Genomic DNA, 23,141 nt, shown 5'->3' on the forward strand with positions numbered 1-23,141 from the left:
GTCAGTAATCTTCAGGGTCTATCTAGGTTGCGTAATCTGCCACCTTTTGACCAAAGGGTGAGAACAGTTCTGACGCTTGAACCCTGACCCTAACGGAAACTATGGAGGATCCCGCTCATGCTGTCTTTTGAAATTACCAGCCATCGCCTGACTCACCCTGCACAATATGGAGGTCAGGTTACCTGCATGCCCAGTTTATTTTCTCAGAATTTGCAATGTCTGTACCCATGCATGTGATTGGGGCATGGTTTGGTTGTACACCTAGGGAGCTAGGGAGGGTGTTTCCTTTTTAATAGTTTAGATGTTGTTAATATGGACTAAGAATAAACTTTTAACACAATCTTCAATTTCCTTATTATCTTGTAACAAACAATTTCGTTATTTCTGAAGCCCAGATGTTTTTTTGTTTTTTTTATAGAACTGGTTTGCATATATCCAACAGGGAGCTGAACATATATGGAATATATTTTTGGAAAGTCTTTAGTTGCAAAGTGTTTACTGACAAAATAAAAAACACAAAAAGCCCAAATTTGAAATTTGCTAATTAAATGGTTTCCCTAAATCTGATCAGTGTGTTTGTTGGAAAGCCATGTTCATGCAAAAGAGAGCAGTCTAGTTTCATATCCAGGAAGATCTAATAGAATTGCTATTTCCACATGTGTATTATTTGGATTTTTGTTGTCTTTCCCTTTACCTCACAAGGCCTTTTCATGGCTGCTGGCATTTGATTACTGGGGTTGTCATTAGGTATACCTTCTTGTTTTGTGAGGGAATGCAACTTTGATCTAAGATTGAGTTGTCAACAATTTGAAATGGGTACATTGTTTTGATTCCTTGTGTGGCTATCTTGTGATACTTGTGTGATACTAATAAATATGTATATTGTATTTATTGATACAGTATGTATATAGCACCTTTATCCAATGTAGTGCACAAGATTAAACGGAGCAGATACAAAGATAAAATGACACTGAGCGGATTGGAATTGAATCAAACCCTAGGAAAGAGAATACAGAAGAAAAAAAATCATAAAGCTTAGGACGTCTTTAAATTCTGATTTAGATTTGAAAACAAGTGGATATCCAGAGGAATATACGAAACAAAGATACTTTCATAATTTAGGAGTTGGAAGATGAACACAACGGAAGCCAGAATATTCACAAGGATGCAGAGAAACCAACAGAAGAAATTGAGAAGGAGAACAAAGAGCCTGGGGTGGATGGAATAAGGAAACCAAATCACAAAGAAAGATAACGTGTGACCAAAGCATGAATACTTTAAAAGACAATACAAAAAAAACTGAAATCTAGAGGGAATTGCGAGTCAATGCAATTAGGCAAAGTGTGGGGATGTACGGAGAAGAGTTAAGAATGAACAGTATCCTCACAGAAGAATGCAAGACAGAGGAAAGCGAGAGGAACACATACATGGGAAGAGCCACATAGAGAGAGCAGCAATAGTTACTATGTGACAAAACAATAGGTTGCAACGGACATTTATAGAAGGAGAATGTTAGCAAATATTTGGAAACAACCATCTTTGATCTAATATACTCACGTATCTGGTTTGTCGAAGCACTATAGAAGGCGTTCACAGTTGTTGGACTTGTAAACCACCTGTGTGGACAAAGGCAAAAGAGAAAGGAGTCTGTCAAATATATCCAGGTCAGTCTTTTCAATTATGCTATTATAATGTCTGAGCTTACAACAGGGCTGCAAATGACACAACTGCAGATCTTGCTGTGGATTGACACTCTATCAATGCAGGATCCCCCAAATGCAGCCTGTGTATGTCTTTATGTGGCTGCACAATCAGACGCTCTCTAAGCACGTCTTTACATTTTGATGCACCACTACATTGCAAGTGTTAGCCATGCTCCTCAATGACAAGTGGCAAGCTTAATAGTTACAGAATATTAAGTCGGGCTGCGCAGGTGGACGCAGCCTCGATTTACCTTGAGAAAGCGTTTGGGTATTCACTCACATTTTAAGGATGATATGTGTTGCTATTAAACATTGGACTTTACTTATATGATAAATGTACTACTTTAGTTCTATAGTAAAAATATTACAGATTGAACTTAAAATGTATCTATCTATAGAGCGATTCACGTGGGATATTGCCTGTTTGATGCAGCTATATTGCTAACTAAAAGCTTGCAAAGTAGGGAATAGAGTAGAATGCTCAGTGTGCCTGGTCATGGACACCTCTAGTGAATAGCCACACACATGTTGAAGTTAGATTGTGGCGCAGGCCCTCATTGACCTAAACATGTCGAGCAAATGGCTGCATCATGAAGGTAGAACCACGTACACCTTAGTTATCGGTGCCCATCATAGGCCAGATCTCCAGCAGAGTACATGGTATGTACATGCATATGTACCCCTAGTTCCTGTGTGGTCACAGAGGAAAACGAGCTTCTATATGGACCTGCAGGCTCCCTTGGCACCAGTACAATGCCAGTGAACCTCCTTGTTCCTGACTCAAGATTCTAGGTGGTATAGTGGCCCCACAAGGAGTGAATGGCCAAATGCCATGAACCTCTTAAATATAGGCACACAATACGAATGTGATTATCACCCTGACACAGGTGAACATTTAAACTATTCAATAAGCGGTCTTGTGTTTTGAATCAGGCATGAGTGAAATTTCATGTGCATACATGGGACCGTGCCTACACTCTTTAACCCTACACTATGAACCTGGGTGCACAAAACAATGGTGCAGGCTCAGAGATCAATATGGTAGGAAAATGGGCTGGATAAGTTCATGAGTGTAGCTGGCAGCTGCTATCTATGCCCCAGGCAAACATTGAATCATAAGCTAACATTCATGAAATGTTGTCCAGGTATGGCTCTGATACGTGTTGATCTGTGGTAAATATAAAGTGATATTCACTTTGACGTGGTCCCTTTGTGGGTTGAGTTTGGTGGGCCACTCAGTGGATGTTTATGGAGTGCACATCCCTCGGCTTCTTGCCTCTGTGAAAGTCGGTTCTATGTGTGGCCTCGAGATGGAGCTTCATTCCCTCCCTCTTGTTTTCCTTCCATTGCTGTTCCCATTGTGTTTCATTATGAGGGACTCCTCAGAAGCTTGTCCCTCTCCACCTCAAGAGCCCGCCTTGTTGGTGGAAGAGTGCTTATCCTAGGAGTATTGCTTCACTTAGGACTCTATCTTTCTTCAATCACTTAGACATGTACACGTTACTAGCTTGCACTGGATGCTTTACCCATATTGTATTCTGAACATCTTTGCACCCCTGCAGGGCTTCCTGTTACTTTATTAATGCGACATTCCCACCTTTACTGCTGCATTGACTGCTGCTCTCTCAGACGTGACAGACTGGTAACGCCTGATGTGGAGCACCACAGTTCTCATCCTTCAGCCAGCGGAGGGCCAGCAGTAACTCCTGCTCCTCTCTTCTCTTTCATGCAGAGGACCCTGAGTGGATCTGAAGAGCTCCCATTTCTGTTCGGATTGAACTGGCATGAGAACAGCGAATCTTGGCTCCCCCTTTCTCCATCTCTGTGTAGTTCCCTTGTTCAGAGACCAGTGAGGCAGACAATGGTTGGGCCTGTGTGAGGTCCAATGTGATGGCTGGCTTGGGCCTCTTTGGCAGTCTACTAGCCAACGGGCCCATGCCAGGCTGCCGCTCTGCTACGTGTATGGCCACTGCTGACTGGGTCTGGGAATAGTCGAAGCCCTTGCAATATCAAGGAGCATTCTGACTAAGAACGCCTCGTCCCCTACTTTTGGAACATACAAGGTAGCATGTGGCTGCCAGCAAGGGAGCCACAATTGTGGAATAGCACTATCATTTATTTAAAAAAAAAAACGAAAATAAAATAAAAACAGCCTTTCATTTGGCAAGAGTGCTTCATTTTTTACATAGCCATCATATATTACATATTGTAGTGACTACTCCCAATATGCAACAGAAAAGATGCACTTATCAAAATGATAAGTGATCTCAGAAGGTCATAGTGTGTTAAAAACATGAGTTTGACAGTCAGGGTGTGCTATCCAGTTATACTAAAATGCCATTCACTGTAAACAAGCATTATGAACGGTTTGCACATATTACGTTCTTTTCGATAGTTCTTCTGGCGAGTTGCACACCAAGACGTATTTCTTGTTCATGGAAACCGCTCTTCATGTTGAGTCGACTATGATCTCCTCTGTGTACCTATATCATTGAATCCAAATAGCATTTTCTGAAGGTTGATTGAGGTCTTCATGATAAGGAACTATACATCTATAATCACAAGCGAGGCAGGACTTGATGTAGAAGCCAGTTAGCGTGCCATTGGACTGTGCATCTACTGTTTCTGAGAATTATTGAGAGAACAGGATCGGATTTAGAGGTGCATATCTTGATGTTATTTCTAAGTGTCTTTTCATTTGAGCTGTCTCTGATTTGTGTGGTTCCCTTGAACGATTACATTCCTTGGTCTGGGAGTCAATGTCCACAATCAGTTAACATATGCATAATGTTCTATATGTGTCATGAATTATTTGAAATGTTTTCAATGGGAAACAGTAACATATGAATGAAATAAAAGTCAACGTAAAGCAGGGACTGACATTCAGACTTAGCCAAGCTCAATCTTTGGTTGGAGAGTCAAATGACACCAACAAGACGCACTCATTCAGAGCCTAGCTCTGACACTTTTCTAAATAGTATATTATAGCTAACTAGCAGAAGTACCCATTCTCTTAACGGGCTCTGTGGACCGACAAGACAAAACTCTCATCAATGTTGAAAATCAATGATCCTGTAGGTCGCTGTTCTGATTCGCCTATCACTTGATGTGCCATGCACTCTGAAGTAAACTGCACTGAGAATGGGCGTGTGTTGCTGGCTGGAATACCGCAGAGCAGACTTTGGGGGAGGAGAGAGTTGGTGTTCTGCTGCATACTGGGACCTACTGTACTCTCTCCCCACCTGTTGTCTCATGCTGGCATGGTGCAGTTCGTTGCAGTGTTTTGCAGTGCAAATGTCCCAGAAACAGTCAATTTTAGGATTGAGGACTGGTCCTTCTACGACCACATTGATGTTTTGCCGATTTCAGGCAACTGTCTCATGTATGAAGGTGCTGAAATCCAGGGAAAGGGGTGGGGTGTCCAAATGCCATGTAGTCAGTAATGTCAGGAGAGTACTAACAGGTAACTATGCAGAATTTGGTGCAGATTGGTAAAACAATGTGGAATTGTATAAGCAACAATGCTTTGCCAAGCCACAAACCCACAAATCTAGAGTTTTGCTGGAAACCGGGGAAAGGGGTGAGGTTCTCCAAATTTCATGTAGCCAGTAATGTCCGCAGGGTCCTAACAGGTAACTATACAAAATGTGTTGCTGATTTGTGAAACAGTGTGGAATTCTATAAGGAACAACGATTTGCCATAAATCCCTCCACAAACAAATGTTCCCTTTACTATATAGAGAGAGAAAGAGGTGAGTGATTGAGTGAGTGACGATTTACACTCAGTATTACAAGTTGGTTCTGGGTAACTTAACACACAGGTTAGTAACAGAAGGGGGTCTTCATTTTAAAATAGCCAGGTTGAGAGATTGCTCCTAAATCTCTGGTAGCTGCTTCAATGATAACGTTTTAGGAAAATATTCCAGATAGTAAAGCATCTGTCACATTTCATGAAGAACATATTTTCTGGGTCAATACAGATTTTCGCAAAAGCTTGATCATAGCTCTCTTCCATTTATGTATGCATGATGAATAACTTTAAAATACATATGCCTCATGCCTGTGCACACGAGAAAGCCATTCAAAGGACTTTGAATGCTATGTTGCAATCAATTTTGAGCAAAATGCAACTCTTCCAGCTTTTTTCAACCTACTCAAACAAGTTGCAGTTTATTGGTTAGTGTTTTTGTAAGTCATGTACAAAGGCAATGGCCTTTTTTAAAGTGCAGGTTGACCTAGTCCATCCCTTGGACATTCACCATTTATCTTCTGGAGTGACACATTCGATTTTTCCAGGTTTTCTTGCTAGTAAATATATATTTTTAGTTAGAACATTCATCTGGTATTTTAGGGGACATTGAGGATCAAATGAGGGTTTTACATATATGGTAAGGAACAGGGGGCAGGAGGATATCCCATTGGACAAGACAATGCAGAGTATCACAGCTCCGGAACCAGATCTTGTGCTTAGAGGCTGGTCTCTGGCACGAAGAGCAATAAAAAAGCTCAGTTTTCTTTTTTTTAAGTGATTTGCATGATCAAACTATGAGGATGATCTCATGCTTTCTTTTATTAAGTTGTGTTAAATTTCTTGCATCCAAACATGATCTTTTTGCAAAGTTGGCCTGTTGTTCCTCAGCGTCATTGTCCATGCCACAAGAGAATTGGGTATCATCAGCTAATGATTAGTGCAATCAAATGTCTACAAGTATGTGTACTGTGTAACATCCTACATGGGTAGTATAGCTCAGTGGTAATGTGCTCGTCTTGGAAGCAAGATGGCGCAGAGCAACACAGGATTGAATCCCGGGTCCGCTCTTAGAAACCTCTTAGTTATTAAGCGCGTTATAAAAAAACAATTATAATTATAGCGCCTAATAGTCATGATCATATGTGTGGACCTGAGCATGGGATGCAGGACTCACCAAATGTTCACGTGTCCTGTCCGGATAGCAGCTGACATCAAGATTGCCCAGGCAGTAATGTCCTGCATGGTGGCATGGTGTGTAGGACTCATCATCATTGTGATATAGGAAAGCGGTTCCACATTTGCCATTTGAGGCTTTGTTATGTACACAAGTACAAGTAAGTTCACCCCTCAGCCCAACAGTGTTACTTCACAGCACTGTCACCTACGAAGAGGCAGACTATCAACTTTTTTATGGTAGTTCCCTATAACTTACAATGGCCCAAATGTGCCTCCAGATCAAAGTAAAAACAAAGTGCATTGAGAAGCCGTCTCCCAGTCCAATTGACATGAACTGTGGAGCGGCGCATCTCACTTTGCCAAATTCAAAATGAGTGTATGAATATAATTAGCTGCAAATAAAAGAATACTGATATTCATGGAACCTACATTCTGCACATTATTCATTTGCATGAACATATTGTTTTTTTAATGTTTTATTGGTTTAACAGATCAAACCTTTAACATTTACATCAATAACATCACAATCCATTAACATTCCTCGTTAAAAAAATGAAACATCATATCCCTAAACAGATAGAATACAATTAAAATAAAATTAAACTTAATTTGATTGCTGAAACCATCCATTATTTGGAATTCTCACTCCCTTAAACCTTTTACTTGAGCACAAAATCGACTAATTTCATAGTTGCTAAAACCATACTGGTTCTTTCTCCCAGAAGGACCCATTCCCACCACTGTTCGGCTGAAAAAGACAATATTTGGCCAACTTGGGCCTCTAAGAATCTTGATCGCACTTCAGTTATCGCTGCACAAGAGGTAATCAAACGAAAGAGTTTCAACACTTCCACCTCGCCTACAATATTGTGCACCTATTAAATCAATTTTCCTCCTTGCAAGTTGGACTTCCCCAAGTTGCAAGTAGGTTTCTTGTATTCTTCCCGTGTGTCTAGAATGTTCAGCCTACATCTGAGCAAAAGGTCTCTATAATAGACAGACAGAATTATTTTTAGAAAAGCTGGCAGTTGGTTCAACCCCTTTTGCTCCATGCTTAGAATTGGCCTCATTTTGTCTTTACCCCTGTTCTAAATGGTTTCAAACCAGTCTAGCTCCTGTATTTTTGTTGTTGTTGTGTTTACTGAATTTGACACTAGTTCTCTCAATTCAATATTCTTTTCTGCCAGGATACTCTCCACTTTCAGTCTCCACCTTCTCAAACTTCCCTCTTGTGTTACCTTTCATGGATCCAGAATGGAAAAGGGATATTCCGTTGGCTCCAAGGTACATTTTCTATATAATGCATAGTTTTCCATCGAAGCCAAATACTGTAGCCACAATCAATTGGCAATGAGATTGGCAATCTCAGGATCCTACACCAGAATAATCACTCCAATAGTTCCCAAACTTTCCATGTCAGGGTTAACATCGCTTCAGCCCTATAAATTAGGATCTGTACCACTTTCTGGTGGTAGAATGTGATAAGTGGTATCATTGAGAATTTACTGTAGTGTCTATGTAGGGTTGCCACCTGAATTGTCAATTTTGATACTTTAGCCCTTAGTGCAAGATATCAGCCTCTGCTATCTATGTTCTTATTAATTGTCACTCCCAAATAGATCATAGACTTGACAGCTTGATTCCCCACTAACCACATAAACTTGGTTCCTTGTTTCTTGCACGACGATGTCATTGCCAAAACCTTGGATATCCCTACATTTATCTACATGCCATTCACTTTAAGATATTCTTTGAAGGTTTCAATTCTTCTTTGTAGGCCAATTGGAGTTTGACCCAAAAATACAAGTCATCAGTGAACAATATCCAGGGGACCTCAATTGAATTCACTGTGGGATTAAACACTTTAACCTTTTTCTGAGAATCTGCCAAATTAGCTATATAGATACTAAAAAACAGGGGTGGGGCAGTGCACACCCCGTCTTCAACCCCCAGTAGGTTGGATTCTTCCTTGACAATTGGCCCTAGGCATATAGCCTTTTTTTATGGATGTATTTGAGTACAAAGCCTCCATGGCCTCCAACAGATCGACAGGGCAATTCAATTTTCTCAATTTGGACCATAATCATTCTCTAATCACACCGTCAAAGGCATGTTCGAGGTCCATGTTTTTGTCCCCATCACCTCCTGTTTTAAGATGTTAATAATAAATTAATTCAGAGAGTTCCGAACACCCTTCACGAACCCAGTTTGTCTAGGATCCAATATTCCAGCTTCTATTGCTCATGCATTTAGATCCCGAAGCAAGACGATGGAAATCATTTTCCCAAAGAGTCAAGAAGGGCGATTGGACCGTAGTTTTTCAGATCCATGCAGTCGCACTTCTTGCAAATAGGGACTATGTTGGCCTCATACCAGGAGGTCAGTACCTGCTTGTTGTACATAACTTGACTGAACATAGTAAGTACCATTCCTCCCCATAGCTCTATGTTTTTTTTCAGTTGCTGGTTTGACAGCCCGTCCGGGCCGGCTGCCTTCGTGGAATTAAGATTGCCTATCATCCGTCTAGCCTCTTCCTCGTCAAATGAAAAGACCCATCTCTCTCTCCCACTATCATTCCCTGCTTTCCATTCTAGGGGCCCTGGAAATAGAGCAGAATAGTGTAACACCAATTTTTCTTCCCTTACTAAACCCATAGTATGGGCAGGACAAACAAATTCAAGAGTTCCCATAGGTTTCTTGTATTCTTTTTACAAGTGATTTCTATCATTTCCTCTGCATCCCTTTGCACTCTGACTTCTCTAGTTGCTCTCAACCAATTAAAATATTTTTGATTTTTCCTTTGAATCCTCTCTCTCACTGCTGATTTCCCATCACTCTTTGTCCTCCTCAACATTCTTCTCATCTCCACCAACCTCTTATCATAAGCATTTTTGGTAGTATCTCCATTTTACTATCTTTACCAATGACTTGTCTAAAATCTTTAAGGATCCAAGAATAGTCCACTTTTTGAGGATTTTCTCTTACAGAATCTTGGTATTAATTGACCACATTTACAACCTCGCGCTTTTTAAGTCTCAATTTATTCTTTACCCTTGTTAGCACTACAGGGCTCATTTTCCCCGGCTGCTGCACCGGGTTTACCAACAGCAAGGAAATAGACAGAAGATCATGGTCAATTAACGACTGTTTTACCAGTTCAAATCTTACAACCCCCTCACTCATGTTTCTTGACATAAAACAGTAGTCCAGGCAAGATCTCTGCTTGCCTCTCCCCCATGTGCAAGACCCCAGTCTATCACCCTCTGTTTGTGGATTCAACATATGCAGGTCTTGGGATTTGACAGCTAGACACCAGCTCCAAGCTCTATCGTCCAATTCAGATTCCTTCAATGGCCAACCTTATTTATTAAGTAGCCTAATATTAAAGTCCCTGCATATAATAATCTTGGCAACTTCCCATTCTATCATGGCCGCATCCACATAGTCCATTACTGATTTGATGAATTTCTCTTATGAGACATGTTCAGCCTCCAGTATATATTAACTAGCAGGTACTTGGTTTTCAATCAATAGCTTTCTGTGCTTAGTTTTAAAATTTGTACATAGGGGCTCGGGTATTCATGGCTGTTTATACTTAAACCAGCATCTACTTTTATCAATGTCAAAAGACTCAAATATGGTCTGCCTGTAATGCCTTTAAGGCTGGATTTAGATGAGCTTTGTATCCATCGAGGACTAGATCTAAGCCATGTCTCTCGTAAACAGAGGCTATCAAATTGATCCAGCGTCAAGGAGTTTCCTACAAATAATGTTTTGAAACCTCTTGTGTTGCACGATCCAATGTGGAATCTAAGAACATTTTGAGAGCTGTCAGTCTAATCCTGATTTGGATTTCCCAAAGCACCTGCTAGCCAATCCCAATTTATTGGGTTCAGCCCATTGATACTCTCCATTTGGGAATCACATTCACTCTTCAGTTTTTTCCCCTGTTTTTGTATGGTAAACTTCAGTGAAGGAAGTTCTTTTTTTAACAAGCGCTGTTCTTTTTTCTTTGTGATTTCCTTTTGGTCCATTACCACTTTACGGCCTCCCACCTTAGGCCTGGCACCAGAATTTGGCATTTATTTCTCCATTGCCTCCCAGCAACTTGATTTAATACTTTCTTGAAGGTCACTTAGGTCATATCCCAATAGAAGGAGATCACTCTCAGCTAGAAGGGTCTCATTTGGGAGGCCAAATGTAAAATCACCCAATCCATCCTTCTCTCAACTACAAACTCCACCACCGTGATATCCTCTGTGGCTATTTGTCTCAGTGACGGGATGTAATGTAGTAATATCATCACATTGCTCCTATTCAGAATTGAAGCATTAGGACCCGAGACAATTCTCTCCAAGTAAACCTTTAAATTGCTCTTTACTACAGCATGTTTTAATCTCAAATGATCCCTATCTTCCAGTAACGCTTCACGCCCCCCAATCGTAATGTTCCTTTCCTCTCTTTTTGCCAAGATTTCTCTGGCCAACCCCCACCAATGGTTCTTTGGCCTTCACCAATGTTTTTTCTTCCATTGTCCTAAATGGAGAGATCTTGTTCTTCAAGGATCGATGAGCACCTTCATCCTTGAATTTTCGGTTTACACAGTTCCATTTCGAGGTAGTTCCGGCAATTTGTCTCTCAATTTACACCCAATCAGACCGACTCAGATCATTCCATTCTGCATTTTCAGGCAGGTTTCAGCAAGATCTTCATCTTCCCTCTGTACTTCCACAGTTTTCTCCTCCGAACATATTGCATCAAGGAATACAGTTGTCTGGTCAGCACAAGGCAGTGCCAATTCTCTCCTTGGGCGCTTGCTTGGGTGATGGCCTTGTATCTAAAGGAGGTGGAGTTCTTAAATTTCTTAGGAAGGCACTTGAACCATTAAATTTTCGCTTGTGTGTGACTCTTATATTTTTAGCTTTTTTTCCTGGTTTTTCTTTCCTGCATCTTCCTCAGCAATTCCAGGATTGTTGACTTTTTTAAATATAGAAAACGTATTTTCTTCCTTTGATGTTGTTTGTGGCTCCAGTTGCTCAGTTGTTCCAATTTCCACCTCTTCATGCTCTTCAGGCGAGACAACTAACACAGTAGTGGATGGGGGTGGCACTTGCAGTTTCATGGTCTCTACAGGAGAGGGCTGCACTAGTATTCTTTTCACCCTCATCCATTTGCAATCTTCCAAGATTGCTTCCATTAATAGGGACGTATCCGTCTATTCCCGCCTTGCCATATCACATAGCGGTTTTGCCATTGTGGAGAATTTTTTGCTTCTTTATTGAGCCTTTCATTGACCTGTAAGGCAAACCCTTGCAGATCCATCATTTTATTCTGTATTACTGATATTTGGTTAACCTTATCTTGTAGAGTGTCATAAATGGACTCATACAATTTGGTAAAAGGAGCCAATGAGATAGTTAGTGACACCATTACCACATGTTGAAGAGGACTCAGATCCTCTTTCCCATAGGGATCTTCCCATTTCCAGTGATTTCGATTACGCCATGATGAGCTGTGTGATTCTGGCAATGATGGGGAAGATGGAGTCAAAGAATTGCAATCGGACAGCCTCTTCACAAAATTCATAACATCTGTACTTGATGGGCATAAATGATCCTTTCCTTCTTTGCTTTGTTCTTTGTCATCTCTCCGGGCGAACTGCCCCTCCGGGGCCTCCATTTTTATCTCACTCAGATTCTCTATAGGGGTCTCTGGAATATAGACTTCAGTTTGTTAGTAGACTGATTTCACCCCCAATATTGACCTTGCCCCATGTAATCAAGTCCACACTTTCCACACTCAAATCTGCATTTGTCATAGAGCGTTCCAGGGCTGTTAGCCGCCCCTTAATACTGGATATACTCAGTCTGTTTTGGCTAGCTATTTTATTAGTCAGCATAGTTATTTCCCTTCTTAGATGCGCTGCTAGGGTAGGGGTAACTTGCTCCAGCTCCCAGTCCATGGGTCCCTGCAATACAAGCTCCATAGTGCCTTGATTTATGTGGACTAATTTGCTTTCCAAAGACTTCGCAGTTCGGGGACCCCTTTCCCCAAGCCCCTCTAATCCAGACACATGTTGTTGTATTTTAAGTTGATCCTGATTAACAGAAGATCTCCTTATCGCCACTGGGGGCACTGTTACACAGGAACCAACGGAGGAGTCGCCGGAGGTGGGGGAGGACACAGTCTGGAGCCTGGTCAAAAGAAGCTCCACTGACACACCTTCCCGCAGGAGACAGGACAATTCTCCGTCTTCATCAAGCAGATAATTCTTTTCCGTTCTTGACAGGGAGTTCTCCCCGGACTGTGACTCATTCATGGAACCCATTGAGTTGCACAGCTGGGTATCGCCTGGTCTCGCTAATGCATTTTCAGCCAGCAGTGTATTCTGTGATAGCCGCGTCTCCCCCACTGGACACGGTAGGGAGCTCGGCGAGCTCGGCCCGTCACAGGCTGGTCTCTTTAATGCATTTTCACTCCAAAGTGGATTATTAACAGGCCACATCTCCCTCATGGGATCCGTTACAGGGCTTGTCCCATCATGAGCTATTCGGTGTGGCACATTTTCTTTTTCAATCCCGGCCGCCTCTTCACTCGAAGCTGCAAAGCATTCTGAGGCGTTCTCTTTTAAGACGCTGCTTCTTACATCCAGGAATGTTCTCGTTCTGGGAGGGCTCCTTAGATGCAGCACCATATTCCGCAAGAGATGTACTTCCTCTAGGGCCTTTGTTCACTTGCTCCAGCAGCGAACACCAGCAAACACCACTTTCCACTGCTTTGCTCTACTTCGCTCTGCTTTGCAGAGGGGGGATGGTTATATGGCCAGGTCACACGGTGCACAGCAGGGCAGGGCTCCCAGGTTAAAGCTGCTGTGCAGAGTAGAGCAGGACACCAGCAAACACCACTTTCAGCCAACTTTGCTCTCTGTGATCAGAGAGGCACTGCTCCACCTCACTGATGAGACCCAACAAGGCTGAAACACGTGTCTGTGGCATTTCGGTGCTGGACTGACATTTAGCCATTTTACCTCAGAAGCACATAGTTCTCACAGAGGTGCGCTATGACTATATTTTGACTAATTTGAATGGGCTTTCATTTATGTTAGTTGAAAAATATAAATATGATGCAATTAAATTGTAATTTGAACGATTTAACAGTCTGGCGTCGAAGGATCTAAAAAGTCATCCTGATTTAATTTGTAATAACCTTCTCTATTGTGGCAATAAGCCACGAGAGCGTAGAAAGGGCCTTAACGAGGCCCCGGGCGCATTACCGCGGGCGGTATTGGCCTGCCGTCGAGGGGCTTATTGCCATTAGTACCCTGGCCCGTTAGACCGGAGTACTAATGGCATTTTTTCGGTTCCAAAACGTTGCTGCGTTTTGGAACAGAAAAAAAAAGTCAAATAAAATGCCCGCCGGGAAAGGGAAAACGTAGTCCATTTTCCCTTTCCATGGCGGCCATCAAGTTGGGAACGCGTTGGGAACAGAAGTGTTCCCAGCGCGTTCGCTCCCGAGATTAGAAGAAAAAAGAAGGTAAGTGGGGGTGGGAGGGAGGGGAGAGGATAGTATGCAGGGGAGGAGGGGGGTGGAGGAAAAAAGAAAACTTACCTGAGTCCCCAATGGGGACGAAGGCACCCTCCAGCCTTGGGGAGGTTCGGAGCGGGGATTGACCTGTTTCGATCCTCCTCATTGGTTAAGGGGCTGCCACGCCCCCCCTGCCAGGAACAAAAGGCACGTAGAGCGTGCAAGGGATTCCCGGCCTGGTAATTCCCCGGCGAGGGCCAATCAAATGTTGCATCCTGGTTGACCCTCGCTGGGTACTAATGTCTACTAAGTTGAAAGCTAACCATGGTGTTGCAAAAAGGATAGGGAAATAAACAAGCCTACACATCTCAAAAAGTAATATTGACTAGAAGGCAGAGAACAGGAAGGTAACTTCTGGTAAACTATAGTTACTGATGGTGATCCCAGAAAAATCCCTGCAAATTTACTTAGCTGCCAAGAGATCTTTCTCAGCATTTTTTCAGAATCTGTAAACTCTCAAGATCTAGGGAATAAGCTGTACAGGCAACCTAACATGGGATTCCCTCTGCCTTCTATAATCTATCGGTTGTACATAATTTTCAATCAAAATGACGCGTCTATAAATAAAAATACAAAAATAATATGTTCTAACAAATCAGAAGCCACTGGCCCTTATTATGAGCACCAGTGGTCTACCAGCAACCTCTGGTTACCGTTTCCACCACCCAATATCCCGATAAAACCGGGCTATTACGGACGGTGGAGGAACGGTAAATTCCCATTCCCGTGTTGGACTCCACGGGAATGGGAACAGTGAAGCACCAGCACCGCCAGTAACGGTGCTCCAGTGAAATATCTGCCAGTAAGGGCATGAACTACCAGCAGGTCAGGCCTGCCAGTAGTTCACTGTCCCTGCCGACAGACTTGTAATTTGCCAGTCTGGAAAAGTGCCGGTAATCTTTGTTACCAGCACTTTTTTCCAGACCGGCAAACTTAGAATGAGGGGAACTGTCTAGAAAACACCAATCAGTTTTTTACGGGGGGTGTTCGTAGTTATGTGTTCGTAGTTATACAATTGGGCATGTAAAGTAGTTTAGAACAACACAATGTAGGGACTGAACTAAAATACTCCCAAAATTTTAACCGAAATGCAAGCACACAATGTGAAAAGTGAAAAAACTCACTTTACAATAGCAGCAATAATTTGACTCCATATATATTTTCATTAAAAGAGGCATTCCAGGCATTGCGGACAAAAACGCATATCTATCGCCCATGTTCACTCTAAGCTTAGGCATATTAACCTAATATTGGCTATCAGCTCAATCTGAGAGATATGGTTCAACCAGAAAAATTACAGCTCACAAAATCTGCACGAACCACAACACTATAAGTTAGTCGACATATAAACCCATACTATGAGAGTCTGCTTATACATACAAAATGGACAGGAACTCAAAACCGAACTCCAAAATCTAATGTGAATGTGGCCAAAGCAACAAACAAAACAGAATAGTAAAAATGAGGCAAAGCATCAAAAACTCAAATACATTTAACCAAAAATCACAGCACAGCCTTGATTATGCTGCGAGCCCATCATCTAGTAGATACAATACCAATTGGAACACTGTAAATGTATTTTGGGAACAAATGCCCATCAGCACAATCGCTATAATAAGAACAATTTAGCCCAAAGGAACTGCCGGATCAAGGAGAGCGACAGAATCTTGAAAATCGATATTTAAGGATCTAAAGCGTTGAGTCCAAAATAGAGCTGATGTATCATATGCCTAGCTATGATTGTAGCAATACAGAAACCCGCATTTACAGAGAGAGTAGTGTGGTCACTAAAATACTAATAACATCGGAAATACCACAGACACCTGTTATATGTAATACATCAAAATACATTGATTTGATGAATGCATATCCATATATCCGGAGAATTGGTCAACTCTCTTCCGCCATGAATCAGAAAAGGTAAAGCAGAGTTGCAGGGAGCAATTGTCCGTAAGGGTATTTTGGGGGAGTTAATGTTGCTGAAAGTACAATGATTTTGTAGCAAATTACGATTCGGCCAATGTCTTCTTTTTGACCTGTTGGAAAATGTATTAGGAAACCCCTGGAAAAATGCAGGTGGTCCGCCCCTTCTGCCTGTTTTACCACAGTTTATGATGGCCTTGACTACAGCTGCTGCTTTCAAGAGGGGGGTAAAGACTGCAGAACTATGCATCTGTATCAAGGTGCAGAATGGCAAACATGCACTATTCTGTCAGAATCATAATATAAACGCATTTCGTATAACCAATGTACCGCTTGTTTATAAAGGCACCTTGTGTAGCTTTTACAAACCTATAACGCACCATGTTGTTTTACCCTGCAACATTCTCTGTATTGAATTAATGACCATAAATCACGTGTGGTCTAACCTGGGCTAGTCTTGTCTTTCCTAAATAAATACGCTATTGTGAATCTCGTAGCTACAAGTAAGAATGGTTGCCTCTTATATTGTACCTGCTATTTCTCAGAAAGCCTGCAATTTCCACTGAACTACAGGATATGGCCGGATCCCCAATGTGATGTATGCTCGAGCAATTTCGAGCTTTGCTTTACCTCAGAAACACATAGAAAGTTCTAGTATAACATAGCACTAAACCAAAATAAGGATAGGTGTTAGCCTATTATGTGAATATTTCCACTGGAAGAGGATGCTTTAACCGTACATATGCATTATAAAAGGCATCTGTAGCAGGGAAAGTGTTCGAGGCGCTCTCTCTTAGTGATGCAAATGCCTTGCTAAGATATTTTGGACCAGATTCATGGAAATGTGCTCAGAAATCCTTCAAGGGCCACGCGCCAAGAAAGACATTGTGCCAGCATGCATGCAGAATGAAAAATGCACGCCCTGCGTATTCATGGAATTTTACTGCACAAAGTAACTGTAATCACAAGTCGCGGCCGGAACACCCCCGACACGCCAACATGCAAAGCATAAACAGGCAGAACAGCTACCTTTGCGGGCTCCCCAGGCATGAATACACGCACCCTTCAAACAGTGCGTGGGGTCCCCTGCAAGCAGGCCTGTATCTCGGGGATCATGCACAGGGTCCCCCATAAATGTTTCCGGCACCCTGACAACATGTGTATAAAAAATCATAACTCAGTAATCACTCAGGAAATCTGTGTGTAAACCCTGTGAACCATTCCTGCACCCTGCTAAACTCCATACGCACACCTCTAAATTAAATCGGAAACCCCGGTTGGGTACACACACCACGAAATCAGACATGCAACCCCACTTCTGCACTGCGAATCCTACGCACAAGTGTACTTATGCCTGCCTTTAGGTGACGGATAGGATGAAGGACTTGCGTGGCTATTTCCCGGCAGAGAGTTTGCACAATCAAATCCATTAATGCGTCTCGTGCCACGCAATTGTGGGTGTATGAGGGACTGCCTGCAGGCCATCCCTTGGAATGCCAATTTTTGAGCAAGTTCTTCCCCATTTTTGGTGGTCTGCCACCTTCTCTGCCCTCAGTGCAAGCCATGCCTACGCTCTGCATGGATTCTTACACAAGGCCCTCACAGACATGCCAAGCCTGAGCAATCCCCATGCAAGTCCAGGAAAAGTACTGCTCATTCGATTCCATGAATCGACAAATAGGGATTTGCATGTAGAATGGTGTGCAAGTACCCTATTTTCCATGCAAATAATTCCATGAATCGGCCCTGTGGGCTTAATTCATGGAATGCATAGCGCAGTGCAAAGTGACTTCGCACTGCCATCAAATACCTTGAACTAGGCATAATTCACAGAGCAGTGCAAAGTGTATTTTTGCGGTACAAAGTGACTTTGCACTGCAAAAGTACTCTTTGCACCACTCTGTGAATTAGGCCCGGTTTAAAGGGTTTGTTGGCAGTGCAGCACTGTGCTAAAAATTCTATGAATTAGGCCCTTTGTCTTCTCTTTGCCATATTCCACAACTTGTTTTACTAAGAACCGAGTCTGCCTTTTATTTCTTCCTCGACACCCATTTCTTCCTCTACAGTGACTCTGAACAGCAGGGGATACGGGGACGCAAATGGAAGGGAACTGGTTGTCAGGGAGACTACTGGAGGGAGTGGGGGGATAGGCAATTGTAGAGAGCCCATCTATTTAAAAGAAAAAAGGTATCATTCAGATGCTGCCCATCAGGATCGGCTAGGTTGCTCCTTCACTCCATGGAGATGACATCATGACATCAGAAAAACCGCTACTTAATAACTAAGTGTTAGGATCTCTTAAGTATTCTCGATGAAGTGGGAAATTAAGGTAATTTATGTATTGTTGAAATGTATTGTTTTAGTATGCATTTTTAGCTGTCCTTTTTAGTTTTGTTATTTCTTTATCATCATGTTGAATTTTTTATTTTTTATTGTTGTATATGATTTTTATCAATTGCATAACGTTTTGATTGTTTTAAGGCTTAAACCCTGAAAAGGGACCCCATTCTCAACCATTGGGCTAATATAAAATGAACGCACTAAATGCACAGAGCAATAAAAGGTGAGATTCCTGCTGGTAGACAGGGACCGAAGAAAAAACCATCTCAAGCCTCACATATTTGGGTGTGTCATGAGAGCAGCACAGTGCTTAAAGTGGGCCGGGGCCTGCCGGGGCCGGGCCCCGGCAGTCTCCAAAAAGTGGGACTGAGCCGGGGCCCTGCCGGGGCCCACGTCCAACCGCAACATTGCCGGAATGCATTATCCCGTTGCGGCCGCAGCCGCGACGGGCGATGCGCCTGCCATGAAGACAGGCGAGCCGACAGAAGTGGCAGCCAGCCACAGCGACGCTGTGACTGGCTGCCACTTCCGTCAGTCATAGTAACTGCATCTGGTGACCCCTCGCGCGAGAGGTCACCAGAGGCAGTTACTGTCCCTTTGTTTCCCCAGGTCGCCGAGGCGTCTTTAACCCTCGGCGAACCTGGGGATTCCTCTACGTTTATAAAAGATGGCTTTGAAAGTACACATTTCAAGCCATCTTTTATAAAGCTTTGTCGACGGACAATTTAGTCCGTAGTCAAAGCTTTATAAAAGATGGCTTGAATTGTGTACTTTCAAAGCCATCTTTTATAAACCCGAAATCTTTAAAAAAAAAAAAAGATGGCCTGAAAACTAGGCAAACCGTTGGGTATGCACACAAATATATTTTAATGTTATATATTTGTGTGCGTACCTTACTATGGTTTGTGTACTTTGCAAGCCATCTTTTATAAACGTAGAAATATGTTACATATCTCTATGTTTAGAAAAGATGGCTTGCATAGTACACAAACCATAGTAAGGTACGCACACAAATATATAACATTAAAATATATTTGTGTGTATACCCTACGATTTGCGTACTTTTTAGGCCACGCCCCTCCCACAAGCCACGCCCCCAAATGAGGGCCCCCCCTCGATTTCTTACCCCACTTAAAGCCCTGGAGCAGCATATAGAGTACTAAGACACCACTGCATAAAATGAACACTTTAGAGTGTACAGGTAAAATACACACTGGTATGGTAGAATTTATACTCCATTGCAGCTCGTTTTCTGGTTAATTGGTAAAAAAACCTCATTTTTTATTTTGCCTTTTTTTATAGTCATACTAACAAAATGTTTAAAACCAATTTGGTACAATTAAAGATGGGGGTCTTCCCTCTGTAAAGGACTGATAACTAGAGTAATCAGTGTACAACTGCAGTTTGCTGGTGACCATTGGGGTTGAGGAAAAAAAATACTTGTTGCCAATATTACAATTCAATGGTCTTGACTGTATCCTTGTTACGACATACCGGATTGTGATTTTTAATCATTGATAGCCAGGTCTGCTTTTAAAATTGTAAGACAATGTCAAAAACTAGCTGGACTATGCCAAAGATTCAGGACACCTCTCACTCCTTATGCTTTTGGACCTATCAGCAGCATTTGACCTGGTTGATCCTTCCATCCTCTGCCACTACTTAACAGCCACTGCTTCCTCTTCTGACACCAGAAAATGGGTTGCATCCATCCTGGCTGACCGCAGTTCAAAATTCTTTGCTGACAAGCACTCTTCCACCCCCACTGCAATCACTTGTGTAGTTCCCCAAGGTTCCTGCATCTCCCCCACTCTCTACAATATCTATACTGAACCCCTCTTTGACCCCCTTGACTCTCTCAATATAAAGTACAAAAACTATGCCAATGATACCCAGACCCTCATCCCCCTCACTGGTGATCACCGCCTGGACTCCCAAAAAATCAACACCATATACAAAACCATCCAAGGATGATGGCTTCCTGTCACTTATGTCTCAACAGTGAGAAAACTGAACTCCTAGTACAGACTAGCAGCTCTTTACCATTGACAATCACCCTATCCACATCTCGTCAACTGTCAAAATGCTTGGCTTACATCTCGATGGCACGCTCACACTGTCCTGCCACATTAACGCCACTGCCTCTTCGGCTGCCTGTGTAACCAAACTCATCAACGCAAGCCAACCCTTTCTCACAACTGACAATTGCCTGAGCATTGCCAGGGCCATTATTGGTGGACAATTGGACTCTCCTGGGAGGCACATCAGAGAGTAACCTGACCAAATTTCAAACTATCGAAAATAACGCTTTTAGAGCCGCACTCAGGCTAAACAAGCAAGACCTCATCACCACAGCCAGGAGAGCAACATACTGTCTGAGTATGGATCAAATTTAAGATCCTCACCATCACCCACCTCTGCCTTGACAACACCGCCCTGGGATAACTGTCCAAGAGACTTTCCAAACCGGCCTCAGCCAGGCCCATTCAGTCTGCTTATGCTAACCGCCTATATATGCTAAGGTTCAAGAGTGCCAAAGCTGAAGGCTCCCGTTTCCCCATCTCTGTGGCTACGCTTTGGAACTCCCTTCCCCATGCCTTGAGATCTGAGCCCTCCTACACTGTGTTCTGAAAGAAATTGAAAACACACCTATTTAATTAGCAGCCCTTGTCCTGCTAACCATATGTAACATGTCTATAACATACAAAGATGAAACTAGTGCATAGAAACACGGTTTAAGTGCACTATACAAATGTATAAATAAATAAATAAATAAATAAATAAATAAATAAAAACGTTTAGGGCTGTTGAAATAAACGCATGTGCAATTGGAATGTTTTTGTTTATAACTTCTGATACCTCCTATATTATTATTGTATTTAGAGCATAAATGCCGATAAAGTTGTTACTGACTGATTATGAATGTTAGGAAAGAAACAAAAAAACGTTTCCTCCCCTTCCCCTTTCCTCATCATAATCCTTACTGTTAGGAGACAAACCAACATATCTTTAGAAAGATAACTAGAATTGTACTAAATTCAGACTTTTCCCATTGTCTCTAAGCTTTTTTCTGTCTGTTTTCTCTCTGATGACAGTCCAGTTTCTTGTTTAGGGTAAATAGGTATTTATTGTGAGCTTCACCTCCTTCCCTAACTCTGTCCAGCGATGGTGCCATTGCAAAGCTTTACCTAAATCTCATGCAGATGCAGATCTCATGGCCATCCCACAAAATTAGCAGGTGGTGCTGTTGCGGGCTCTGGGGAAGGGTTACCGAGTACTGCTACTGAGAAAGGTTAGAGAGAAATGAACAACATTCATCATTCTACATCAACCCATACCGCAGGAAATTGTGTCATCACCACCAGCATCAGATACACTTCAGATCTCCTGAGCAAATGGCAGAAGTACAGATTGTAAAGTTTAAAATAAAATATCTAGCAAAGACTAAACAGACAGCATAATTCATAGTCATGCTATTACAGCTACTGGTCGGACCCCACTGGTTGCTTAGCCAATGGATCTGCAGGGTGTGGTGGTGGCTGTACCAGGGAATAAAATGGCAAGTCTAACAGTAGACAATGGAAATGCTGCCTTTGGAGGAAAGTACTTCAGGAGGGATAAGTTGAAGGTCTTTTTAGAACATGTGAGGATAAACCTAGTTTCCAGCAAGCCTCAAATCCATGAGAAAAGATTGCTTAATCAGTTATATGACCTAATCCCCACTTCCATGAAGATATTGAGAATATGTTTGTAAACAATTGAGGGATGTGGAGACAGTATCATTTCCAGCTACTTGTTCAAGATCTACCCTTGGATGGAGTTTGATCATAAGCTCCCTGGCAACATTAGACTGGACACACACATGAAAGACCTGCATGTTGATAGTAGCTTAACAATGGAGGATGGCATGCCAGCTGATCCAGTAAACAAGAAGATTGATGAGGCACTGGTGTGAATCAACTGAGCCATCAATCTATTTAAAAAAAGGTAGCAGGCGCTCCTGATCCAGAAAGAACATGCCATGATAACCTGTTCTGAGATGAGAGTTTGCAGCACACCCATCTGTGAAAGGTACAGTGAGCAAAAAACTCTCATCTCAGAACAGGTAATCATGCCATGTTCTTTCTGGAGAGGAGCGCCTGCCACCTTTTTTTGAAATATTTGCAAAGGAACTTGGGGTTGGTTACCTGGGGGTAACCCTACGTGGACTCCCTGCCCACTGTGCTCAGAGAGGTGCAGCTTCACCTCACTGATGAGGCCCAACAAAGCTGAAACAAGTGTATGGAGTTGCTGTCGGTACTCTTGTTCAGAGAGGAATTGCCAAAGCATTTCGGTGCTGGACTGCCCATGTGGGCGGGACAAAGACTGATATGCAAATGGATATTTCCCTTCTGTGAAAGGTACAGTGAGCAAAAAGCGTGTGCTGCAAACTCTCATCTCACAACAGGTTATCATGCCATGTTCTTTCTGGAGAGGAGCGCCTGCCACCTTTTTTTGAAATATGAGCCATCAATCTATTCATCTGGACAAGCACCTATGAAAGTATACAACCTAATAACTGCATTGGACTTTCATTAGACATTCAACTCAGGCTCTCATGATTTGGTGGATATTGCCCATCTACTGGAAATCATGAAGCGCCAGGTAAAATATCTTTTAAATAT

The 23,141-nt window shown here is 42.4% G+C and overlaps 1 protein-coding gene across 2 annotated transcripts in view; it reads right to left on the minus strand.

The window, feature by feature from the left end:
- Positions 1-23,141, minus strand: part of PHEX (phosphate regulating endopeptidase X-linked) — a 1,520,886-nt gene that overhangs the window by 275,010 nt on the left and 1,222,735 nt on the right. For both annotated transcript variants that reach the window (XM_069639233.1, XM_069639232.1), the window contains exon 15: positions 1,558-1,616. In XM_069639233.1, the coding sequence (XP_069495334.1) occupies positions 1,558-1,616 (59 nt within the window). The remainder of the gene's footprint in view (positions 1-1,557; positions 1,617-23,141) is intronic.

This window comes from Ambystoma mexicanum, chromosome 7q (genome assembly GCF_040938575.1).
Source record: "Ambystoma mexicanum isolate Mex_15411 chromosome 7q, UKY_AmexF1_1, whole genome shotgun sequence".
Taxonomy (NCBI): Eukaryota; Metazoa; Chordata; class Amphibia; order Caudata; family Ambystomatidae; genus Ambystoma; species Ambystoma mexicanum.